This window comes from Sus scrofa, chromosome X, assembly GCF_054392235.1.
Source record: "Sus scrofa isolate SSC_HxYL_T2T_F1_AM1 chromosome X, Sscrofa_HxYL_maternal_Yorkshire_Landrace_v2.0, whole genome shotgun sequence".
NCBI classification, from domain to species: Eukaryota; Metazoa; Chordata; class Mammalia; order Artiodactyla; family Suidae; genus Sus; species Sus scrofa.
The window spans coordinates 124,533,789-124,554,532 of NC_139401.1; the positions used below are offsets into that span (position 1 = coordinate 124,533,789).

At 43.4% G+C, this 20,744-nt stretch overlaps 1 protein-coding gene across 27 annotated transcripts in view; it reads right to left on the reverse strand.

Moving 5' to 3' along the window:
* The window catches only part of MCF2 (MCF.2 cell line derived transforming sequence), a 98,077-nt gene that overhangs the window by 66,915 nt on the left and 10,418 nt on the right, over window positions 1–20,744 (reverse strand). For 14 of the 27 annotated variants that reach the window (XR_014835172.1, XR_014835170.1, XR_014835173.1 and 11 more), the window contains exons 2-4: window positions 17,533–17,601; window positions 11,428–11,542; window positions 10,267–10,357 (exon numbers count right to left, since the gene is read on the reverse strand). Coding sequence is in view for 21 of the 27 variants with exons in the window: in XM_013986464.3 (XP_013841918.3) it covers window positions 10,267–10,357; window positions 11,428–11,542; window positions 17,533–17,601 (275 nt within the window). In the remaining 6 variants the exon portion in view is untranslated. Of the gene's footprint in view, window positions 1–4,956; window positions 5,371–10,266; window positions 10,358–11,427; window positions 11,543–17,532; window positions 17,602–17,708; window positions 17,821–20,744 lie in introns of those variants that run through there. The other 13 variants (XR_014835175.1, XR_014835174.1, XM_085007411.1 and 10 more) reach the window with 2 other exon arrangements.

The following is a 20,744-nucleotide window of genomic DNA, read 5'->3' on the forward strand; positions in this document are numbered from 1 at the left end:
AGCAAAGGTGACAATCTTGAATGCCTACCATGTGTTAGCGGGATTTGTGTGTGTGTGTGTGTGTGTGTGTGTATCTTTTTACAGCCACACCCACAGAATATGGAGGTTCCCAGGCTAGGGGTCAAATCAGAGGTACAACCGCCAGCCTACACCACAGCTCACAGCAATGCCAGCTCCTTAACCCACTGAGCAAGAACCGGATGGAACCCGCATCCTCATGGATCCTAGTCAAGTTCATTACCCCTGAGCCATGACCAGAATTCCTAGTGGCATTTTTTAATGAGGTAGGCAGAGTTTAATGAAAAGATGGCCATGAGGTGGAAGATGGCCACTCGCACTCCGACGTGGGGAAAAATAATCGGAAATGTAGAGAGCTGGGAAGCAGGGCGTGGGGCACCGCCTAGTCAGTTGCAGCTCAGTGTTGTCATGTGGGAAGGGGGGCCCTGCTCTGCCAAATCTGTGATTTCTCAAAAGAAATCAGAAATCCAGATTTCTGCGTCCAGCAAGATTTTTAAAGAAAAAAGTTGAAAATTTGTTAACACACTACATGGTCTCAATAAAACACACCTATGGACTACCAGTTTGCAACCTTGGAACTAAAGCTTCACACTCTGAATCTGGGCCAATATCATCAATACCCAATATACTTTTCTTCTTTTTTTTCTTTTTTTTTTTTTTTTCTGTTTCTATAGAGCCACAGGTGCAGCATATGGAGGTTCCCAGCTAGGGGTTGAATCAGAGCTACAGCTGCCAGCCTACGCCAGAGCCACAGCAACACGGGATCTGAGCCCTGTCTGCGACCTACACCACAGCTCACAGCAACGCCGGATCCTTGACCCACTGTGAGGCCAGGGATCGAACTCGCTTCCTCATGGATACTATTCTGAGTGGTTTCTGCTGCGCCACAGTGGGAACTCCCCGTGTGCTTTCCTGTCCGTGATCGCTGGCTGTGGGAATCTGGAGGGGGCAGTGCACTCCTGAGAAACTGTGCCCTGAAAGGCCATATGAATTTAAGATCAGTTTGCATGTGACCACACATATGGATGTATAGAGTGCTTTCTCTACATATACAGGCATTTGTCTCTGTCAAACATTCAAGATAATCTTTTTTAAAGCAAGAGTTGCAATGAACAAATAGCATATCTCGTAAACCACATCAGCTGCAAATATCTCACAGCAAATATAGCTCAAGGCCCTGGAGCTTACCCACTCTGTTTGGGGAGAAGTCATTTCTGCATTCTCGGGCGCACTGCTTTAGGGATCTCTAATCTGTATAGTTATATAAACACAGTTTCTATTTTCTCCAAAATCAAAGCCTAGATTTTAAAACTATAAATTGGTTTTGAGAGCTTGTCAGAAAAGCAGAAGGATGTGGGCAAAAGGTCAGCCTTGTTTTCTTTGATTGCTTTTTTTTTCTTTACCAAAAAAACAAAAAAACAAAAAAAAGAAAGAAAGAAAGAAAGAAAGAAAAAGCATGCAGCATGAAAAAGGAAACAGCACTGGTTTTAGGCATTGGTTGCAGGCGTTTTTCTGGAGTTCCAACATGTGACTGCTTACAGGCACCTCGGTAAAGAAAGAAAAAAAAAAAAAAAAAACCAGCCTGCTGCTGTCTGTCTCCGTGGGGCTCAGGCTCATGGCTCTAGGCCCTGAGTGCAGCCCCGCCGAGGCCTCGGCAACAGCTCCCACTGGGTCTCCAAGTTGACGGGCACAGAATCGGCTTTCTCTCCCCCTCCCGCCAGAGAAGACACTGCCTCCCTTCTCCCCACGCTGCCTTCAGGTCACCCAGTCAGAGGGCCTCCCAGCAGTTAGGACAGCAGTAACAATGACAAAAGGCACAAACTCACTCTACCATTGCACTCTGCAAGTCTGGAAATGAACCTTGTTTACTAGGCTTTTGTGCCATCTCGAAGGCAATTCCTCCACCCTCTGAATGCTTTTCAGTTATGCTGGCTACTTCTCTAAAAATGTTCCAAGCGGCTAATGCCGCAGAAAAGTTTGATTATTTTACTATAAGACAATTTCTATTCCTATAGCTTTTTTTGGGTAATCTTTAGGGCAAAGAAATGCAGTCACAATAAGAGGGAGCCCTTTCCTGGAGGCCTAGGACAAATGTGCCAGGCTGGGTACATAGCTTATCCTACGCGGCTTCTGCAATATTGCAGCCAAGGAGATAGCCTGGCCTTTTCACAGACCAGCAACCTGAAGCACAGAGCGAGCAGTAGAGTAACTGCTCACTATAGCCAGTGAGCAGGGGCATCCAGGCCCATCTGAATCCTGAGGGTAAACTCTTTCCAGGATGCTTAACCCTTTCCGGGACGTGTACTTAACGATGCAGAGTCTGAGTGCACGCTCAGACTTGCTGCTGAGCATTTGGGAATAACTGGACCTTGACATCTGCAAAACGGGACAAATACTAACAGTCAAAACAAATGTTGGAAACCATTCAGCACCATGGAGCCTACTGAACAAAACGATTCTAATCCTGAATTGTTGGCACGCGACTGACTTCAACAAGGTCCAACCTACCACGTTAGAGTACACACTGGGGGGAAAAAAAAATCTCATGACCTCAAGCTACAGCAGAGTTTCCAATGCCATGACCTGCTTCTGCACTCTGCCCACCTTCGCCACCCTTAGAGAGCACCCGAAGGAAGAGTCACTCCACAGACGGCCACACAACTTGCCCAGTGACCTCAGGAGGAGGACAGTTCCAGACAACATGCTCTTTGCCTGTGGCTCGCCTTTTTTTTTTTTTTTTTTTTTGTCTTTTTTTGTCTTTTTGCCATTTTTTGGGCCACTCCCGTGGCATATGGAAGTTCCCAGGCTAGGGGTCCAATCGGAGCTGCAGCAGCCGGCCTACACCAGAGCCACAGCAACGCAGGATCCGAGCCGCATCTGTGACCTCCACCACAGCTCACGGCAATGCCGGATCCTTAACCCACTGAGCAAGGGCAGGGATCGAACCCGCAACCTCATGGTTCCTAGTCGGATTCGTTAACCACTGCGCCACGACGGGAACTCCAGGCTCGCCCTTCTTGTACCATATCCTTTCTCAATCCTCCCTCTCCCTCCTTCAGTCACTGCAATTTCCACCAAGCAACCCTCCGAATCCTCTCCTTGGACTTTAAATCCACTGTTAGCACGGCTGTAGGTGCTACCTATCATAGGCGCCAGCAGCAGCCCAGCTCCACTGATCCAAGGCAAACCACTGTGTCTCCAGCTGAGTTTCAAGTTGTTCCCGCTGCTCAAGCCCTGTCCCTGCGAGCAGAACACATGTGTCTTCCGCTATCGTTCTGGGCTTCACACTCGATCCAGTCAAGTTCATTTCAAGCCACCTGTTTCTAGGGACCACTTAAAGGAATTCACTTGAGAGAAAAAGAGAGGACAGAAACCAAGCAAGGTAACAGACCCAAGATGCTCTAGCTTAAGGTCCAAACCAATGTCATCTTGATGAGGCCTTGCCCATCAGCCAGAAGTTCCTTCATAATATTTATGGACATGTCCTACCTGCTCTATTAAATGGAGAGCTGCTTCAGCTCCGTAGCCATTGCATACCTACCTTTGTAACCCAGCCTGTGTGTAGCACAGTCCTAGATATAGCCAGTCACCAAGTACTTGGGTGCTGTATTTATTTGTGTGTATATTAATGTATGTGTACACATGCGAAATGAAGTTCAGAACTGAGAAAACATCTGTGCATATAAAGGAACCGGTAATTTTCTGAAAGCTTAAGTCAACCACTTTGGACCACAAAAGTACTCATGTCAGTTGCACCTGAAACTGCCAAACAGATACACAGGCATTTCTTGCGCACCATAAATTGTTACAAGTCCGAGGCAATTAATTATTCCCATGATACAAAATCATGTGTAGAGCTGGAGATGCAATTTTGTCCAAAAGATCCATATCCTCAACTGTACTTTTTTAAATACCACTTTGTGCTAAGAGCTTTATTAGAACGTAAGTCATTTACTTACCCACTGATGTTCACTGTCATTCAACAATAAAATTCTTACTGGTGTGTTTCCCTTGTCTTACTTTCGATTCCAAGTGTCCTTTTTTTTTTTTTCTATGACTGATTTTTACTTTCTTAATTTTTGTGTGTTGTCTTGATTAAGTAAGTAAGACATAACATCAAAAGTGTCTTCTTAAGTTTTGAAAGAAAAAGGGTAGCACTGAAAACCTTGATGACGACCAGTTAGGTATCCTATTAGCTAATGTTATCTCACATTTCTCCAAAATACATCTAAATATTCCTTCGGAAATTTGCTGGGAACTTAGTATACAACCAAAAAAGAGAAAATCTGAGATAGAAAAGAGTTTGAAATGTACAAAAAGGAGAGATTTCTAAATTCTAGCCTATCATGAAAAGTCTTTTTTTTTTTTTTTCTTAAAAAAAAAAAGTTGTCAATAGGCTAGAATTCTGCATCTTCAAAGTCTGAGTTTGGGGAAGAGTTGAACTCAGAAAGATTTCAAATCCTCAGACTTTCCATTGGTTCACCTGTACAGCAACACCCAGGGAGGGCTGCCTTTGTAAATGCGGATGAAGTGGCCTCCAGATCTGTCCATGACACTACACTGTACTTGACCATGGTGAAAGGAAGGATGAGTCCTTTTGTTAGGTATTATTTTAACTAGTGACTTCAAGCCATTCTGCCAAACGATTCAAAATTGTTCATACTATCGTAAACACAGAACATGAGTAATGGTGCTTCCTCATAAACTTGACCACATTTGAGCTTCTGCAATGCCATTCTACCGCCTTGACTCCTTCACACAGCTCTATGCCCACATCACAGTCATCCCATCACTGCAACCCATGCAAATACAAGTCTCCATTCTCGCCACCTGTCCTTAAAAGCCCCATTCAGCAGTTTGTGCTATAGCACCATGCTGCAGCATCACTGCACTTGAACTTGGGGATAGGTTTTCCAGGACTGCAGGCAGAGCCCTTACCGCATTCCTTCTGAACCTCATCTTGCCTCTCGGGGGAGTTGCTTCTGCCATCTCGCCTATACACAATAACACTCTTCTTTTCCAATCGTCAATGCAACATTGATGAAATATGAGCTGCTTCTTAGGTAGTATTTAAAAACGGCAGCCAAAAAGCTCTATCAAACAAAGCTACCGTAGCTGCTTCCATTACCACCGTGGCAGCACTGCAAAAAAACCACTATCCCTGATTAGTCAGCTGACAGCTCCTTCCCCGCTGCTCATTGTAATTCACGGTCGACACATTCCCCCAATTACTTAGCTTGATTGAACCTCGTGGATTAGCTGGTGCTGGACTGCACCAGACGATCAGGCTTGACCGAAGAGTGGAGGAAGGAAAAAAAAACCCGACTCTCCTCCTAGGGGCTAGATGGGACTGGCTTTCTCTTCTGCGCAGTTTGATTTTTAAGGTGGAATGCTAAGAATCTTTGTGAAGGTAGTATTAACAGATATCTTTATTCTTCTCCTACCTGGTCTGTAACTTGAAATTCAATTGTTTTTTTTAAATTAAATTCTATTCCGGGTTGAGCCTTGTGAGAGGTTAACAGTTTGGGAAATTTTGTTATCTAATGATAATCTAGAAAGAATAGAACATGCAAAAAAAAAAAAAAAAGAATAGAACATGCAAACTTTCTAAGATGGATAGGATTCTCTCCCAAATGAACATTTCCCCAAAATGTATAATGAAAAAAAAAAAAAATCTTGTCTCCCATCATTGTGAATAGAGTGCATAGGGTGTTTTGTTTCTTTTTTTTTTTTTGGAATCTAGAAATTAAGGTCTTCAAATTAAACTATCTAATTACTTCATAGACACTAGTTTAAAATAATATACCAGAGGAGTTCCTGCTGTGGCACAGTGGGTTAAGGATCTGGCATTGCTGCAGCTGTGGTGTAGGTCACAACTGTGGCTCGGATTCCATCCCTGGCCCAGGAACATCCATGTGCCTCGGGTGTGGTCAAAAAAGAAAAAAAAAATACCAAAGACGGTTAACACCCATCTATATACAATGGCAATTTTCACCAGAAATCTTTTCCTTTTTAAAATTTTTTTATGGCCATAACTGAGGCATATGCAAGCTCCTGGGCCAGGGACGGAATCCACGCCACAGCTGCGGCAACGTCAGATCCTTTAACCCACTGCACCAGGCTGGGGATTGAACCCATGCCTCCATAGCGACTCAAACTGATTCAGTCAGGTTCTTAATTCACTGCACCACAGCAGGAACTCCAGGGTTTTTTTTCTGAATGTCATCTTTTGCTCTTGAAATTAGTTTGTATTCAATATCTACCTCTAGTGCAAACAGTACCCAAGGGCTCTTCATGGTGAAGATATAATTAATGTGCTTCTGAGTATGGGTATGGAAACACATACCATAAGCAGGAACGTTTAAAATGTCCAAAAGAAACACTTTAACCTACAGCCAGTTAGGTTTTATCATCACTCGCACCCCCACTCCTGCCCGGCACCATGATTTGGACAGTTACGCAAATAAAGGGACCTTGAACGCAGAGCTCTTTGCTGGGCACCTGGCACATTTCCCCACTGAGAGGGCACCCCTGGGAAAGCATCACCCCCCAGGAAACAAGTCGTTATTCTTCTGATGACCCCAAAACACTAGTATCAAGACTGACTTATGTATTTGTATTTTAGGAAAAAAGAGACCCCTGTTCCAACCATTTGATTAATCAAAAATAAAATTTACCGGAGTTCGTGGCACAGTGGTTAACGAACCCGACTAGGAACCATGAGGTTGTGGGTTTGATCCCTGGCCTTGCTCAGTGGGTTAAGGATCCTGCGTTGCTGTGGCTGTGGTGTAGGCCGGCGGCTACAGCTCCGGTTCGACCCCTAGCCTGGGAACCTCCATATGCCGCAGGTGCAGCCCTAAAAAAGGCAGAAATAAATAAATAAATGAAATGAAATTTACAAAAAAAAAAAAGTGGAGGCCATGTGCCAACCAGTCACTTAATGGAAATTAATTTCATCAAGTGGGTAGTTTTGGCCAAAAGAAAAAAGCTGGGCTAGATGATTTAAAAACGTTTTATTGTAACTAGTGCTATATTTAATACAAAACAAATTGATTACTGTCATAAACTGAAGTCTGCTCAACAAGCCCAAGGACCAGTCCTAAATGCCAGAGCACAGGAAACAGCTTCTACATCATTCAGCCCCAATGATAGGACTCAACAGTACACGGAGGGCAGAGGTACCCTCTGCAAAGGAATTTTACCTTTTTCTTAAAAAATAAACCAAATTTCTTTTTCTATCCACAAGTCACTTGGAAATGAGAAGCAGCAGCAGATGGAAAGGTTACTAACTGGAATCCATGAAAATTCAAACCTTGCTCCAGCTCTTTCTAACTTAGCTCTTTGACCCTGGATGCGTCATATAACCTTTCCAAAGTGTGTATATCAATGTAATTTCCTCACCTATAAGACAATTATAAGGATAGCTGCCTGCAGGACTTAATCAGGAAACAAAGAGAATCCACGGTACTTGATAAATGTGAATACTTCTGAAAAAACACAAATGGGAGTTTCCATCGTGGCTCAGCAGTTAACGAATCTGAGTAGCATCCATGAGGACTCAGGTTCGATCCCTGGCCTTGCTCAGTGGGTTAAGGATTGGGCGTTGCTGTGAGCTGTGGTGTAGGTTGCAGACACGGCTTGGAGCCAGGAGCTATAGCTCTGATTTGACCCCTAGCCTGGGAACCTCCATGTGTCACAGGTGCAGTCCAAAAACAACACAAATGTATGATATGAAGTCAAGGTTTGATTGTTTTTTTTTTCTTTTTACAGCTGCACCTGTAGCATATGGAAGTTCTTGGGCCAGGGGTCAAATCAGAGGTGCAGCTGCAGGCCTATGCCAACAGCCACAGCTACACTGGATCAGAGCCGCATCTGCGACCTACACTGCAGCTTGCTGTAACCCCCAAGTGAGCAAGGCCAGGGATCGAACCCACATCCTCATGGATACTATGTTGGGTCCTTAACCCACTGAGCCACAATGGGAACTCCTGACTATTTTATTTTGATAACTGGGGTGAATGAATTTGGTATTAACTCTTCTCTCCACTGCTTATGATTAAACACCTCTGTTATCAGAAATAAACAAACCACCTTGCTGACTTGCCCAAGATGAGGAATAATTCATACCAGGTATGGGAAGAATAGGGATCTCATTCGTTTTACCGCGCGAGTGCCCATGTATTTCTTGCACTCACCAGAAAGTTGGTAGAGCAAAAAGAACACTGGCTCAGAAGTCCAACAACCTAGACTTCTGTCCTGCCTTCACAACTAAATCGACTGTGTCTGGTCCGATGTCAGGACACAAAGGACCACTTTCAGATGGCTGATGATAGCGCATATTCTCCAAGCAAAACATACGGATTCCCAGCTCTGCTGGTCTGACAGAAGGAGCTGACCGCACGCCCCTTCGGCAGGTAATCCCACTCTTAGCAGCTCAGGAGGCGTCTCTGTGTTCCTCGCCTCCCTCTTCTTCTATGAAAGACAAGTGTCAGACAAGATCCAGATGAGCCTAACAACGTAAAAGATCATCTTGGCTGCGGGCAGGGCTGCGTCTCTCATACTGTCTCCTTTAGGGCAACTGTTCTCTCTGGGTCTTGGGGATCTAGGGACTAGACTGCAGTTGGGGAGACATGTCATTTGGCAGGTGTCTCACTTTCCTCTCTACCCCAGGGGTGAAAAATGTCTAGGAAGACAGACATCAAAAATGCTCAAGCGCTTATTTCCGGATGGTTGGATTACTGACGATTGTCTTAAACCTTCTTTCTGCTTGTCCGCATACAGTGAGTATACAACACAGCGACTTCCACTGTTTAAAAAGTTCCAATAAAAACTTGCCTTGCTTTCAAAAGCACAGCGGAATCTAACATACAGCACAAATAACTCTTTCTGCAGAAAAGAAACTCATGGACTTGGAGAACAGACTTGTGGGTGCCGAGGGGGAGGAGGAGGGAGTGGGATGGACTGGGAATCTGGGGTGAACAGATGCAAACTATTGCCTTTGGAGAGGATAAGCAATGCGATCCTGCTGTATGGCACTGGGAACAATATCTAGCCACTTGTGATGGAACAGGATGGAGGGTAATGTGAGGAAAAGAATGTCTACATGTATGTGTGGCTGGGTCACCTTGCTGTACAGTAGAAAATTGACAGAACACTGTAAACCAGCTATAATGCAAAAAATAAAAGTCATCTAAAAAAAAAAAGAAAGAAAGAAAAGCGTAGTGGACCAAGAATCTCTTCTCACTCAACTTGAACCATAACCACTCATTCTTTCCTATTAGGTTTTTTTCCCAATTTATTTTATATTGGAGTATAGTTGATTTACAATGTTGTTAGTTTCATGTGTACAGCAAAGTGATTCAGATATATATATATATATATGTATATGAACACACAGATATACATACATCCATTCTTTTTCAGATTCTTTTCCTATACACGTTACTACAGAATACTGAGTTCCCTGTGCTATACAAGCTCCTTGCTGTTTATCTATTTTATATATTACAGTGTATATCTATTAATCTCAAACTCCTAATTTCTTCTTCCCCCTCCACACTTCCCCTTTGATAACCATAAGTTTGTTTTCTACGTCTGTGAGTCTATTTCTGTTTTGTCATGAAGTTCATCTGTATCATATTTTTTTGTTGTTGTTGTTGTTGTTGCTATTTCTTGGGCCACTCCCGCGGCATATGGAGGTTCCCAGGCTAGGGGTCGAATCGGAGCTGTAGCCACCCGCCTACGCCAGAGCCACAGCAACTCGGGATCCGAGCCGCGTCTGCAACCTACACCACAGCTCACGGCAACGCCGGATCGTTAACCCACTGAGCAAGGGCAGGGACTGAACCCGCAACCTCATGGTTCCTAGTCGGATTCGTTAACCACTGCGCCACGACGGGAACTCCTGTATCATATTTTAGAATCCACATATAAGCGATCTCATATAATATTTGTCTTTCTCTAAACTTCACTTAGTATCATAATCTCTAGGTCCACTGATGCTGCTGCAACAGGCATTATTTCATTCTTTGATGGCTGACTAATATTCCATTGCATATACGTACGGACTAGGTTTCATTTGGGGTAGAGCTGTTTAGCTCAATCTCCTCTACCAACTCTTCTCTCTACTTTCCAGCCTGCCCACCCCATCTATCTTTATTGTCTTCATCAGTATCAAAATAAAATTTACCCCCCTCCAAAAAAAGTAGGTATAATGCAAAAGAAAAATAAGAATAAATTGGTACTTACTGAGATTTTTTGGAGAGAGATTTTGAGAGAAGACCAGGTATCCAACCTTCGATCAAGAATAACAGTAAATCGGGAGTCAGATCCATTTTGCCTACAAGATAAGAGGAAATAATATGTTCTTCTTAGTACTAACCCAAATTTCCTAGATACGTCCTCACTCCTGATTTGGATTTGGAAGGCTCTCACAAAGTCCTCACTACAATGGAAAACCAATTTGATTCCATATTCCACTGCTCACTATGTCAAGTTTCTTTTCTGTCACCAATGTCAATCTTTTAAATATGCAAGTAACAGTGTAATGCAGGTAGGCTCTTAGAGTTTGGCAGGTGGAATACTGCGATTTGGTCATGGGAAAGCCTTAGAGACAGCTGTCCTTCGTGTCATCAGACTTCACCTGTCGTGGCAATCCATCGTGAGCCAATGATCCACTCACTCATTCAGGAAAACAGTATTAAATACACGTTCCTATTCTTGCCTGCTCCTTGAGCGAAGGCAGTGTCATGGATAATAGAACTTTTATTTTCCCTAAAAAGACCATTTTCAAGATTTAAGGGGTGCCGTATAAATTTCATTTTCCGAGATGTGATTTTAGTTCATGAGACTCTTCACAATATTACCATCTTAGATTTGTGCCTTCTTAGGCTTCAGGATGAATAACTGGAAAAATGTTTCCTTGAAAGAATTTGTTTTCAGCCTAAACAAGATCCTTAAGGAAGCTTTTGAAACTTTCCCCTTAGAGCATTCTCATCTCAAATGATTTCTAATATCAAGAAGTTACTCCTAATCTATTCCCATATCACTGGTGAGTCTGTTCAACTTTCAGTCTTATTTTATCCTTGGAAGACATGAAGAATAGCTGTCTTTTAGGCAAATTAAAAGCTTTATGTATGACTATAATTTTCAATCTATGTTCTTTCGCATGAGGACAAAAACTTCTCAGCCCTTAATTTTGTTTTCACAGAGCCTCAGTATAATTTTTATAGCAATTTAGGTACCTAACAGCTTCCTCTTCTAAGTCATTTCTTATCTACTCTGAAGGTGAGTCTTACGATCATTTACAATAATAATAAAAGCCACACTAAAAAACCATTTTCCTGTTATTACAGTCAAATGGGTATCTAACATAAAACAAATTGAAAAAAATGCAGCGAAACACTGCACCTCGCAATAGACGTCAGGTAAGTCAGCACTTTTGCTATCACTTCTTCTGGTATGCATCTGAAATTACAATTTTCTGGAAACGTAATGATCCAAGCATTGTCCTTTCCCCGGCCACCTAAAACAGTATAAAAAGCAAAATTAACCTTTATGTGACAACAATGCAAGAAAGAGGATTTTAGATTTGAGAGGGGTGGGAAGAAGATAGTTTGGGGCCAATGCAACTTTTGTAAGGATGAGGTTCTCCACAGAAACCAAAACAGTGCGTGTTCCTGCTTAAGTCTAAAGGGTGGCAGAGTGGTTTCAAAATGAAAAAAAGGAAGGAAGGAAAGAAGACAGGAAGGAAGAAAGGGAGGGAGGACGGGAACTGTATCTAGTCACTTTCGATGGAACACGATGGAGGATAACGTGGGAAAAAGAACATATATACGACTGGGTCACTTTGCTGTACAGCAGAAAATTGACAAAGGGAGGAAGAAAGGGAAGGGATGAGGAGGAAGGGAGGAAGGAAGGCGAAAGAGAACAGAGGGCACAATGAGTAAATATAGTCAGAACAAATATGGAACACGTACAATAAAAATAGTTGAAAATACAGCAGATCGCTCATGTTGAACAACCATGGGTATTGGGCAATAACTGTTTCTAGACCAATGCTATGAGCCTAAATTCAAAATGAGTAATTGACAGCTTGATAGCAAGTGGAAACCTTGATAAAACTGACCACTTAGATCACAGTGGGCATGAAGGAACACAGAATACAAACTACAGGAACTAAGCGACAGTCTAAAAGACTGATGGAAGAAACAACTCACACAATAATAGCAACGATGGTATAGGAATCTTACTAATGCAAAGAAAGACAGACCACGAATTTTCCATGGGTTAAAATTAAGCATGCGCCCCACTCCACAGTCCTCTTTGCTGCCTGGAGGATAGAGAACAATGAGAATGAAGGGCACCTAAATGCAGGGATGAGCCTTAGACGTGTCTAAGGGACCAGTCTGTAGCCAGCCTAACACCTGGGCACAGAGTAGGTGCTCAATAAATGTTTAGGGCTAAGTGTGAAGGATTGTTTTAGAAGGAAAGCTGCAGGGTGGCCTGTGAATTTAGCTTGCTAAAGACATTTTTTGAGAGGTTTAGTTGTAATTCTTATTTGGCTGAATTTAAGGGAATAAAGATATAGGATATAAAAAATTCAACATACAATAAAGCTATGACAAAGGCAAAAGAGATAAAGTAGAGGGATAACACAATTAATTCCAAAAGAAAGCAAAAATGGAGGGAAAAAGGAGTTCCCATCATGGCTCAGTGGTTAGCGAATCCGACTAAGAACCATGAGGTTGCGGGTTCGATCCCTGGCCTTGCTCAGTGGGTTAAGGATCCGGCATTGCTGTGAGCTGTGGTGTAGGTTGCAGATGCAGCTCGGATCCCGCGTTGCTGTGGCTCTGGCGTAGGCTGGCTTCTACAGCTCCGATTCGACCCCTAGTCTGGGAACCTCCATATGCCACAGGAGCAGCCCAAGAAATGGCAAAAAGACCAAAAAATTTTTTAAAAATGGAGGGGAAAAAAAACAAAGAACTAATGGAATAAATAGGAAACAAAGAGTAAGATGAGAGATTTAAACCCAGCCATGTGAATAATCACATTCAATATAAATGATTTTGACACTCAAAGAGATTATCAAAGTTCCCGTTGTGGTTCAGTGGGTTAAGAATCTGCCTAGTATCCATTAAGATGTGGGTTTGATCCGTGGCCTTGCTCAGTGGGTTAAGGATCCAACGTGCAGGGAGTTGTGGTGTAGGTTGCATATGCGGCTCAAATCTGGAGTTGCTGTGGCTGTGGCCAGCAGCTGCAGCTCCAATTCAACTCCTAGCCTGGGAACTTCCATATGCTGCAAGTGTGGCCCCCCCAAAAAAAGAACAAAAAAAATTAGAGATTATCAAATTTGATAAAAAAAAATCAAGACCCAACTATATACTTACTACCTGCAAGAAACACATTTTAAATATAAAGGCACAATGCATTAAAAGCAGAAAGATAGAAAAGGATGTATCATAATACCAAGTAATCAAAATTAAGGCATCTAATTTTTAGACAAGTAGATTTCAGAGTCAAGATTTTACTAGATACTAAGAAGATCATTTGATAATCAAACAGCAGTAAATTAATCAAGAGGACATAATCCTAAGTGCTTACGTATCTCATAACAGAGCTTTAAAAGACATGAAATAAAAATGGATAGAGCTGGAGTTCCTGCTGTGGTGCAGTAGGTTAAGAGTCCAACTGCATCAGCTCCAGTAACTGTAGAGATGTGGGTTCAATGCCTGGCCTGGTGCAGTGGGTTAAAGGATCTGTTGTTGCCAGAGCTGCAGGTGTAGGCATGGCTGCAGGTCAGGTTCAATCCCTAGCCCAGGAAATTCCATTATGCCACAGATGCAGCCATAAAAAAGCAAAGAACAAAAAAAATGAATGGAGTTCCCGTTGTGGCGCAGTGGTTAACGAATCTGACTAAGAACCAGGAGGTTGCAGGTTCGACCCCTGGCCTTGCTCAGTGGGTTAAGGATCCGGCATTGCCGTGAGCGGTGGTGTGGGTCGCAGACACAGCTCGGATCCTGCGTTGCTGTGGCTGTGGTGTACACTGTCGGCTACAGCTCTGATTCGACCCCTAGCCTGGGAACCTCCATATGCCGCGGGAGCGGCTCAAGAAAAGGCAAAAAGACAAAAAAAAAAAAAAATGGATAGAGCTACAAGGAATAATAGACAAATCCACAATTTTAGTCAGAAATTTCATGACCCCTCTCAATAACTGATAGGACAAGTTGAAGAACAATCTCACCAGTGTGACTTCATTGATGCTTCTAGAACACTCCATTCAACAAAAGCAGAACATGCAGTCTCCTCTAGTGAACTTGGGAAAAGATCAAATTAATCCCTTGCCTTAACCTTTTTTTTTGGTCTTTTGCCATTTTCTTGGGCCGCTCCCGCGGCATATGGAGGTTCCCAGGCTAGGAGTCGAATCGGAACTGTAGCTGCCGGCCTACACCAGAGCCACAGCAACACGGGATCCGAGCCGCGTCTGCAACCTACACTACAGCTCACGGCCACACCGGATCCTTAACCCACTGAGCAAGGCCAGGGATGGAACCCGCAACCTCATGGTTCCTAGTCGGATTCGTCAGCCACGATGGGAACTCCGCTTGCTTTAATCTTCATCAGTGGAAAGTTGAGGGAGGGCCCCCATTCTCATAGTATCTTCTGAATCAAACTAGACTTCAGTGTTAAATCAAATGATGACAAATCTTTATAACATTCTAGACTTAAAGAGCAAGATGAAGAAAAATATTCATGAAAGGGCTGGCATCCACCCAAGAATTTTAAAGGACATCAAAGGAGAGACTTGTACGACTCTGAACCAAGAGATTTAGCCAACCATGAAACAAAGGGCCCCCACGGGCAGAGTAAGATGCAGAACTAGCAATATTAATATATAACACATAATGCAACATATATATCACATAACTGTGACTTGCCAAGAAGCACTCAGGCCACCTTTACCTATCAAAGGACGCAAAGTTGGTTCCTATAAGGGCAAACCGTCATCTACTAATCTATAAACTGTTATTACCACGGAGCACCTACAAGAGCTATACTAGGTAGTAAATATGTGAGAAAAGAGCAAAGAAGATATTTATATTTTAAATTGGGAGGTTTTCAAAGTTCCTGATTTGGCACAAGGGAAACGAATCCGACTAGGAACCATGAGATTGCGGGTTCAATCCCTGCCCTTGCTCCATGGGTCAAGGATCCGGCGTTGCGGTGAGCTGTGGTGTAGGGTGCAGATGCGGCTTGGATCTGGCGTTGCTGTGGCTGATTGGACCCCTAGCCTGGGAACCTCCATATGCCACGGGTGCGGCCCTAAAAAGCAAAAATAAAATAAAACAAAATAAAATGGAAGGTTTTCATCATTTTTCCCATTGGGAACCCCTTCTTCATAAGGAACCATAGGCAGAAGTATTTTGAAAACGACTACAACAATCAGATAAGGAAGAAAATTATGGAGCGGGGTCTGGGCGTTCCCGGGGGGGTTCTACTTGGAACACAGTTTGAAAACCACTGATGGGCTTCAGTAAAATACAGATCACACACTTATAACACTTAGAGAATAAAACATAAAACTATATTAATTAAGTCACCACTAATTCACAATTACCGCTAATTATAATCATTAAAGCAGAGAGGCCAGACTGAAGTGTCCAATTAGGATCATCTATAAAGTAAACGCTTGTTTAGTAAATCGAGCATGTAGGTATCATTTCAGGAGAAATAATTACACTGCTTAAAAGAAACACGATGGTCTCTCGTACTCCGAAAACACCTAAGACGTATTTTCATGCAAACAACACATATAACTCATAAATTGTTCTTATCTGTTTAATATAAGAAACATAAGGGTAGTTTAACTGTATAGTTCAAGTTATTCGAACACCTCAAAGGCATTTTCTTGTCTTTAAGCAAAACTTTCCCTAGATATCTGATCAAATTAAAAAGAGAGGGGTGGTTTACCACTGCTCTAGCTCAAAATAAATAAATAAATAAATAACAGTACTAAGCAGCATTATTCACTAGAGCCAAGAGGTGGAAGGAATGGATGAATGGACAAACATATGTGTTCCATCCACACAGTGGAATATGATTCAGCCCTCAAAAGGAAGGAAATTCTGACACATGCTACAACACAGAAAGGCCTTGAGGACATTACACGAAGGGAAATAAACCAGTCACAAAAAGACAAACAGCACGATTCCACTCATATGAGGTACCCGGAATAGTCAAATAGCTAGAGACAGAAAGTAGAATGGTAGCGGCCAGGGTCTAGAGGGAGGAGGGAATGAAGGGTCATTATTTTTTTAAGGGGCACATCCGCAGCATATGGAAGTTCCCAGGCCAGGGGGTTGAATCCGAGCCACAGCTGTGACCTACGCAGCAGCTACGGCAATGCCGGATACCTTAACCCACTTCACCTGGCCGGGGACTGAACCTGCACCTCCCGCAGCAACCAGAGCCACTGCAGTCAGGTTCTTAACCCACTGTGCCACAGGGAGAACTCTGGGTTATTTTTTTAACAGGTACAGAGTCTCAGTTTTACAAGACAAAACGAGTTCTGGAGGCGGATGGTGGTGATGGTTGTACAACAATGTGAAGAGATTCCACGACACTGAACTATGTATGCACTTACTAGTTAAGAGGGTAAATTGTATGTTGTGTGTATTTCATCACAATATTTAGAAGTTATATACAAATGCATACACACATACAAATACATAGATGCATTTTAGAAAAGTAAACTTTTTCAGCATATTTAAATGAAATCCAGGAGTTTCCGTCGTGGCGCGCAGTGGTTAACGAATCCGACTAGGAACCATGAGGTTGCAGGTTCGATCCCTGGCCTTGCTCAGTGGGTTAAGGATCCGGCGTTGCTGTGAGCTGTGGTGTAGGTCGCAGGCAAGGCTTGGATTCTGCGTTTCTGTGGCTGTGGTGTAGGCCGGCGGCTACAGCTCCGATTCGACTCCTAGCCTGGGAATCTCCATATGCCGCGGGAGCAGCCCAAAGAAAAGAAAAAATAAATAAAAAGACAAAAATAAATAAATAAGTGAAATCCTTCAACAACATGATACATGCAGCTTAACTGGGGTAACTTGACAGCCTCTGTCATGAACATTTACGTGCCCAGAGCTATGCTGAAGGGAAAGCCTCTAAGAAGCCACCCGAGAGGCCACCCTCCTCTCACTCAGCCTGCACCCTGCACCCTGCACCCTGCACCCACGCAGGAGATGTATTTTGCTCTCACCCACCCTGGAGCACCAAAGACTTGCCCTAACGTCCAGTGCACAAGGCTGGTAAAGACTGGCTTTAATCGCACACCTAAACATACTTACATTCTCTAATTGCTCCCTGCACGGGCGTTTCTCCAGCAACTACATGCACAGCGTAGAAACGCTCACTCGAATATGTGCATTACACAGCCCCTTATGGAAGAAGGACCAAACTCCCTACGCTAAGAGATTCATACAGTTCATCTGGTCTCAACATATGACAAAGTCTGCTTACCAGACAGGAAGGCGATGTCTTGCATTAAGAAATGGCTGATGTCCTTTACACGGAGGAGCACCTCGGTTTCTGACAAACGAGAAGGGGAGAGAAACAGCGGACACGTTAGAGGCCAGCTGGGAACGCGCTCGGGACCTCGCATCGTGCCGGAAAGAACTCTGGGGGGGCCCGCAGACCTGTGTCTCCAGACGCACTGCTGACCTTCTCTTTATTCCTCAGCCTCATAACACGGAAAGCGCCCTGTTGAAAATAGCGCTGGGTAAGTCAGACCAGCGTCCTAGTTCTCAGGATCTATGCCCGGGACATCAACCACTCTCACTCGCCAGAAAGCCCGGGCCAAAGGGCCACACTCCAGGACATCCAGATTTCTCTAAAGGGTACAGAGGCACCGAGAGACACTGCCGCATATTTCTGATAATGCTTTTCACTCGGCAAAGCTTTAGTAGCGATTACAAAGCACTTTGGGGATCTTTTATCTTATGGGATCCTTAAAATAGCCAGGAGAAAGGTATTATTGCCCCATCTTGTAGGGCAGGAAACGAGTCAGAGAGACCTGGATTCCCATCCCAGCTTGTTGTGTCTATTGGGGGCTGGACAAACATGGACAGGTGACTTAGCCTCTCAGAGCCTCAAGTTTCCTTACCTGCAAACTGAGCATATGCTAAGATCTACTTCACGGGGTGCTGTGCCCACCGGATGCAAAGTAACTGGCAGCAAAGTAACTCATCTTTGATTGTTAAACACATCCCTGCACTCTCCAACCTGTTTGAGATGTCCCAGATCGTAAGTGCTAATTTGGAAGGTTCAATTCCAGTGAACTCTCCAGGGGCCCCACATCAAAGTCCGCCACCTGCCTCTGGTCCATGAGCAGGGATAACTTGTTCAACAAAAACAGGTCATCAAACTCAGCTATTTTGGATCGTTGGGTTTAAGACCTGTGGTTCCACACCTCTCAGAGAAGCCATATTTTCCACTTGCTCTCTGAGACAAAGGGCCTTCAGGAGTTCCTGTTGTGGCTCAGCAGTAATGAACCTGACTGGTATGCATGAGGACACGGGTTCGATCCCTGGCCTTGCTCAGTGGGTTAAGGATCCAGCATGGCTGTGGCTGTGGCATAGGCTGGCAGCTGCAGCTCTGATCTGACCCCTAGCCTGGGAACTTTCATATGCCGCAGGTGCAGCACTAAAAACAGAAACAAAAACAAAACAAAACCAAAAAAAGGCCTTCAAAGCCTGGGTCCAAGGTGGTGTCAGGCTGATGACACGTCGCCCTTCTTGGTAGATGTGGTTCATCAGGGCCAATCCTGCTCAAGGGGCACAGTTGAGTTCTCAATTGATCCACACAAGACAGGGGACTAGGGGCTCTGTTACAGAGCCTCCTGCTGCGTGCACGCGTGCATGCATTCACGCGCACGCGCACACACACACACACACACACACACACACATACACACACCCCTGATTTGAAACATAAATTCAAGAACAAATTTACCTTCATAAGATACATACCATTCTATACTTCTACAATACTTCAATAAAACTCTTTAAAAATCGAAAAAAACAAAAAACAAAACCATGAAGGGAGCCTTAAATGACATGATTCACACGATTCAAGTAAATGTTAAAACTTTTTTTAAAAGATACATGCCATTAAAAATACGGCCATTTGTCAGGACATAAAAATCAATTCCTAAAAATGTCTTGTAATTAAAAAAAATATATTGGCTCCTGTATGTCCCGGGCTTCACAACCAGACTGCCCCAGATTTTTACACTGCTACATGTTTCTTCAGATAAAAGCAAGTGTTTGTGACCGTCTCAAACACGGGTGACATGCTGACATTTTTAGGCCTGGAGACCTGCAGGATGGATGAGATGCGGGTAATACAAAGAGGACTAGAACTTTCTCTGCTCTCTGAGGCCTGCACAAGCAGCAATGCCCCAAACGTGTTCTACCGTTGAGATGAGTGCATTAGGCGTTAAAATATTCCTGCAGAATAAGGCCCAAATTTCTCCCCTGCTCCGATCAGTAGAAAATAGCTATCAAGATAAATTGAGGAATTTTATGTCAGATGGCAGATCTGAAAGCACTAATGTCTGCATCCTGATTCCTCCCGTACCATTCAAGTGCTTGTGCAGATGCAGAAACTATGTCCACTTACTCTACAATCGTTTTAATCCATTCACGTAACGAGAGAGGCATCAGGGCATAAAAGAAAAGGCCGAGGGCTGACAGTGGAGCAGCTCCGGGATCTGGGGCAAGTCTCTCCCTACCCCTCACCTCATCACCCTGCCCGCATCCCCCTTTTAGAAGTGAGGGCACTCCAGCAAATGCTTTCTAAAGCCCCTTACATTCTCTGAGCTCCAGCAAGAGGTCAAATCCACAGCTGTAAGGGAAATACACTGATGTCTCTATCGTCAAATGTCTCCCACAATTATGCCAACAAAAGAATATTTCCATACCAATGAAAAAGGATAAAATAATGGCTAAAAAAAACAGACTCACAGGTATAGGGAACCAGGTAGTTGTTACCAATGGGGAGTGGGGAGGCGGGAAGGGATTAAGAGGTAAACACTACCATGTGTAACATAAATAAGCAGCAAGGCTACATCATACAGCACAGGGAATACTGCCAAGATTTTACAAAAATATAAAGGGAGCATAAGCTCTAAAAATTATGAATCATTATGTTGTACACTTGAAACTTACATAATATTGTAAATCAACTATACCTCAATTTTTTTTAAAAAAAGAAAAAGAATGGTTAAAAGAGAAGATGTTAATACTTTAAGAAATGATCAAAGTATGGGTTGGAAACAGACTGAAGGGAGCGGAGATAACAGGAAGGGGAAGACAACACGGGGTTATCACTGAGTAGCCACAAAAGATAAGGTGGGCTTGTTGCTGGGAACAAAGAAATTGAGACAGTAGGGACTTTGGAGCAAGCTGACACTGAGTTAAACGAATAGATGAAATAATAACGATATAAATGAAATAGAAATGAAGAAAACCATAGAAAAGATCAAGGAAACAAAAAGCTGGTCCTTTGAAAAGATCAACAAAATTGATAAACCCTTAGCCAGACTTCTCAAGAAAGAGAGAGGACTCAAATCAATAAAATTAGAAACGAACAAGGAGAAGTAACAACGGACATCACAGAAATGCAAAGAGACGACTATAAGCACCTATGCAACTCTATGCCAATAAAGGAAA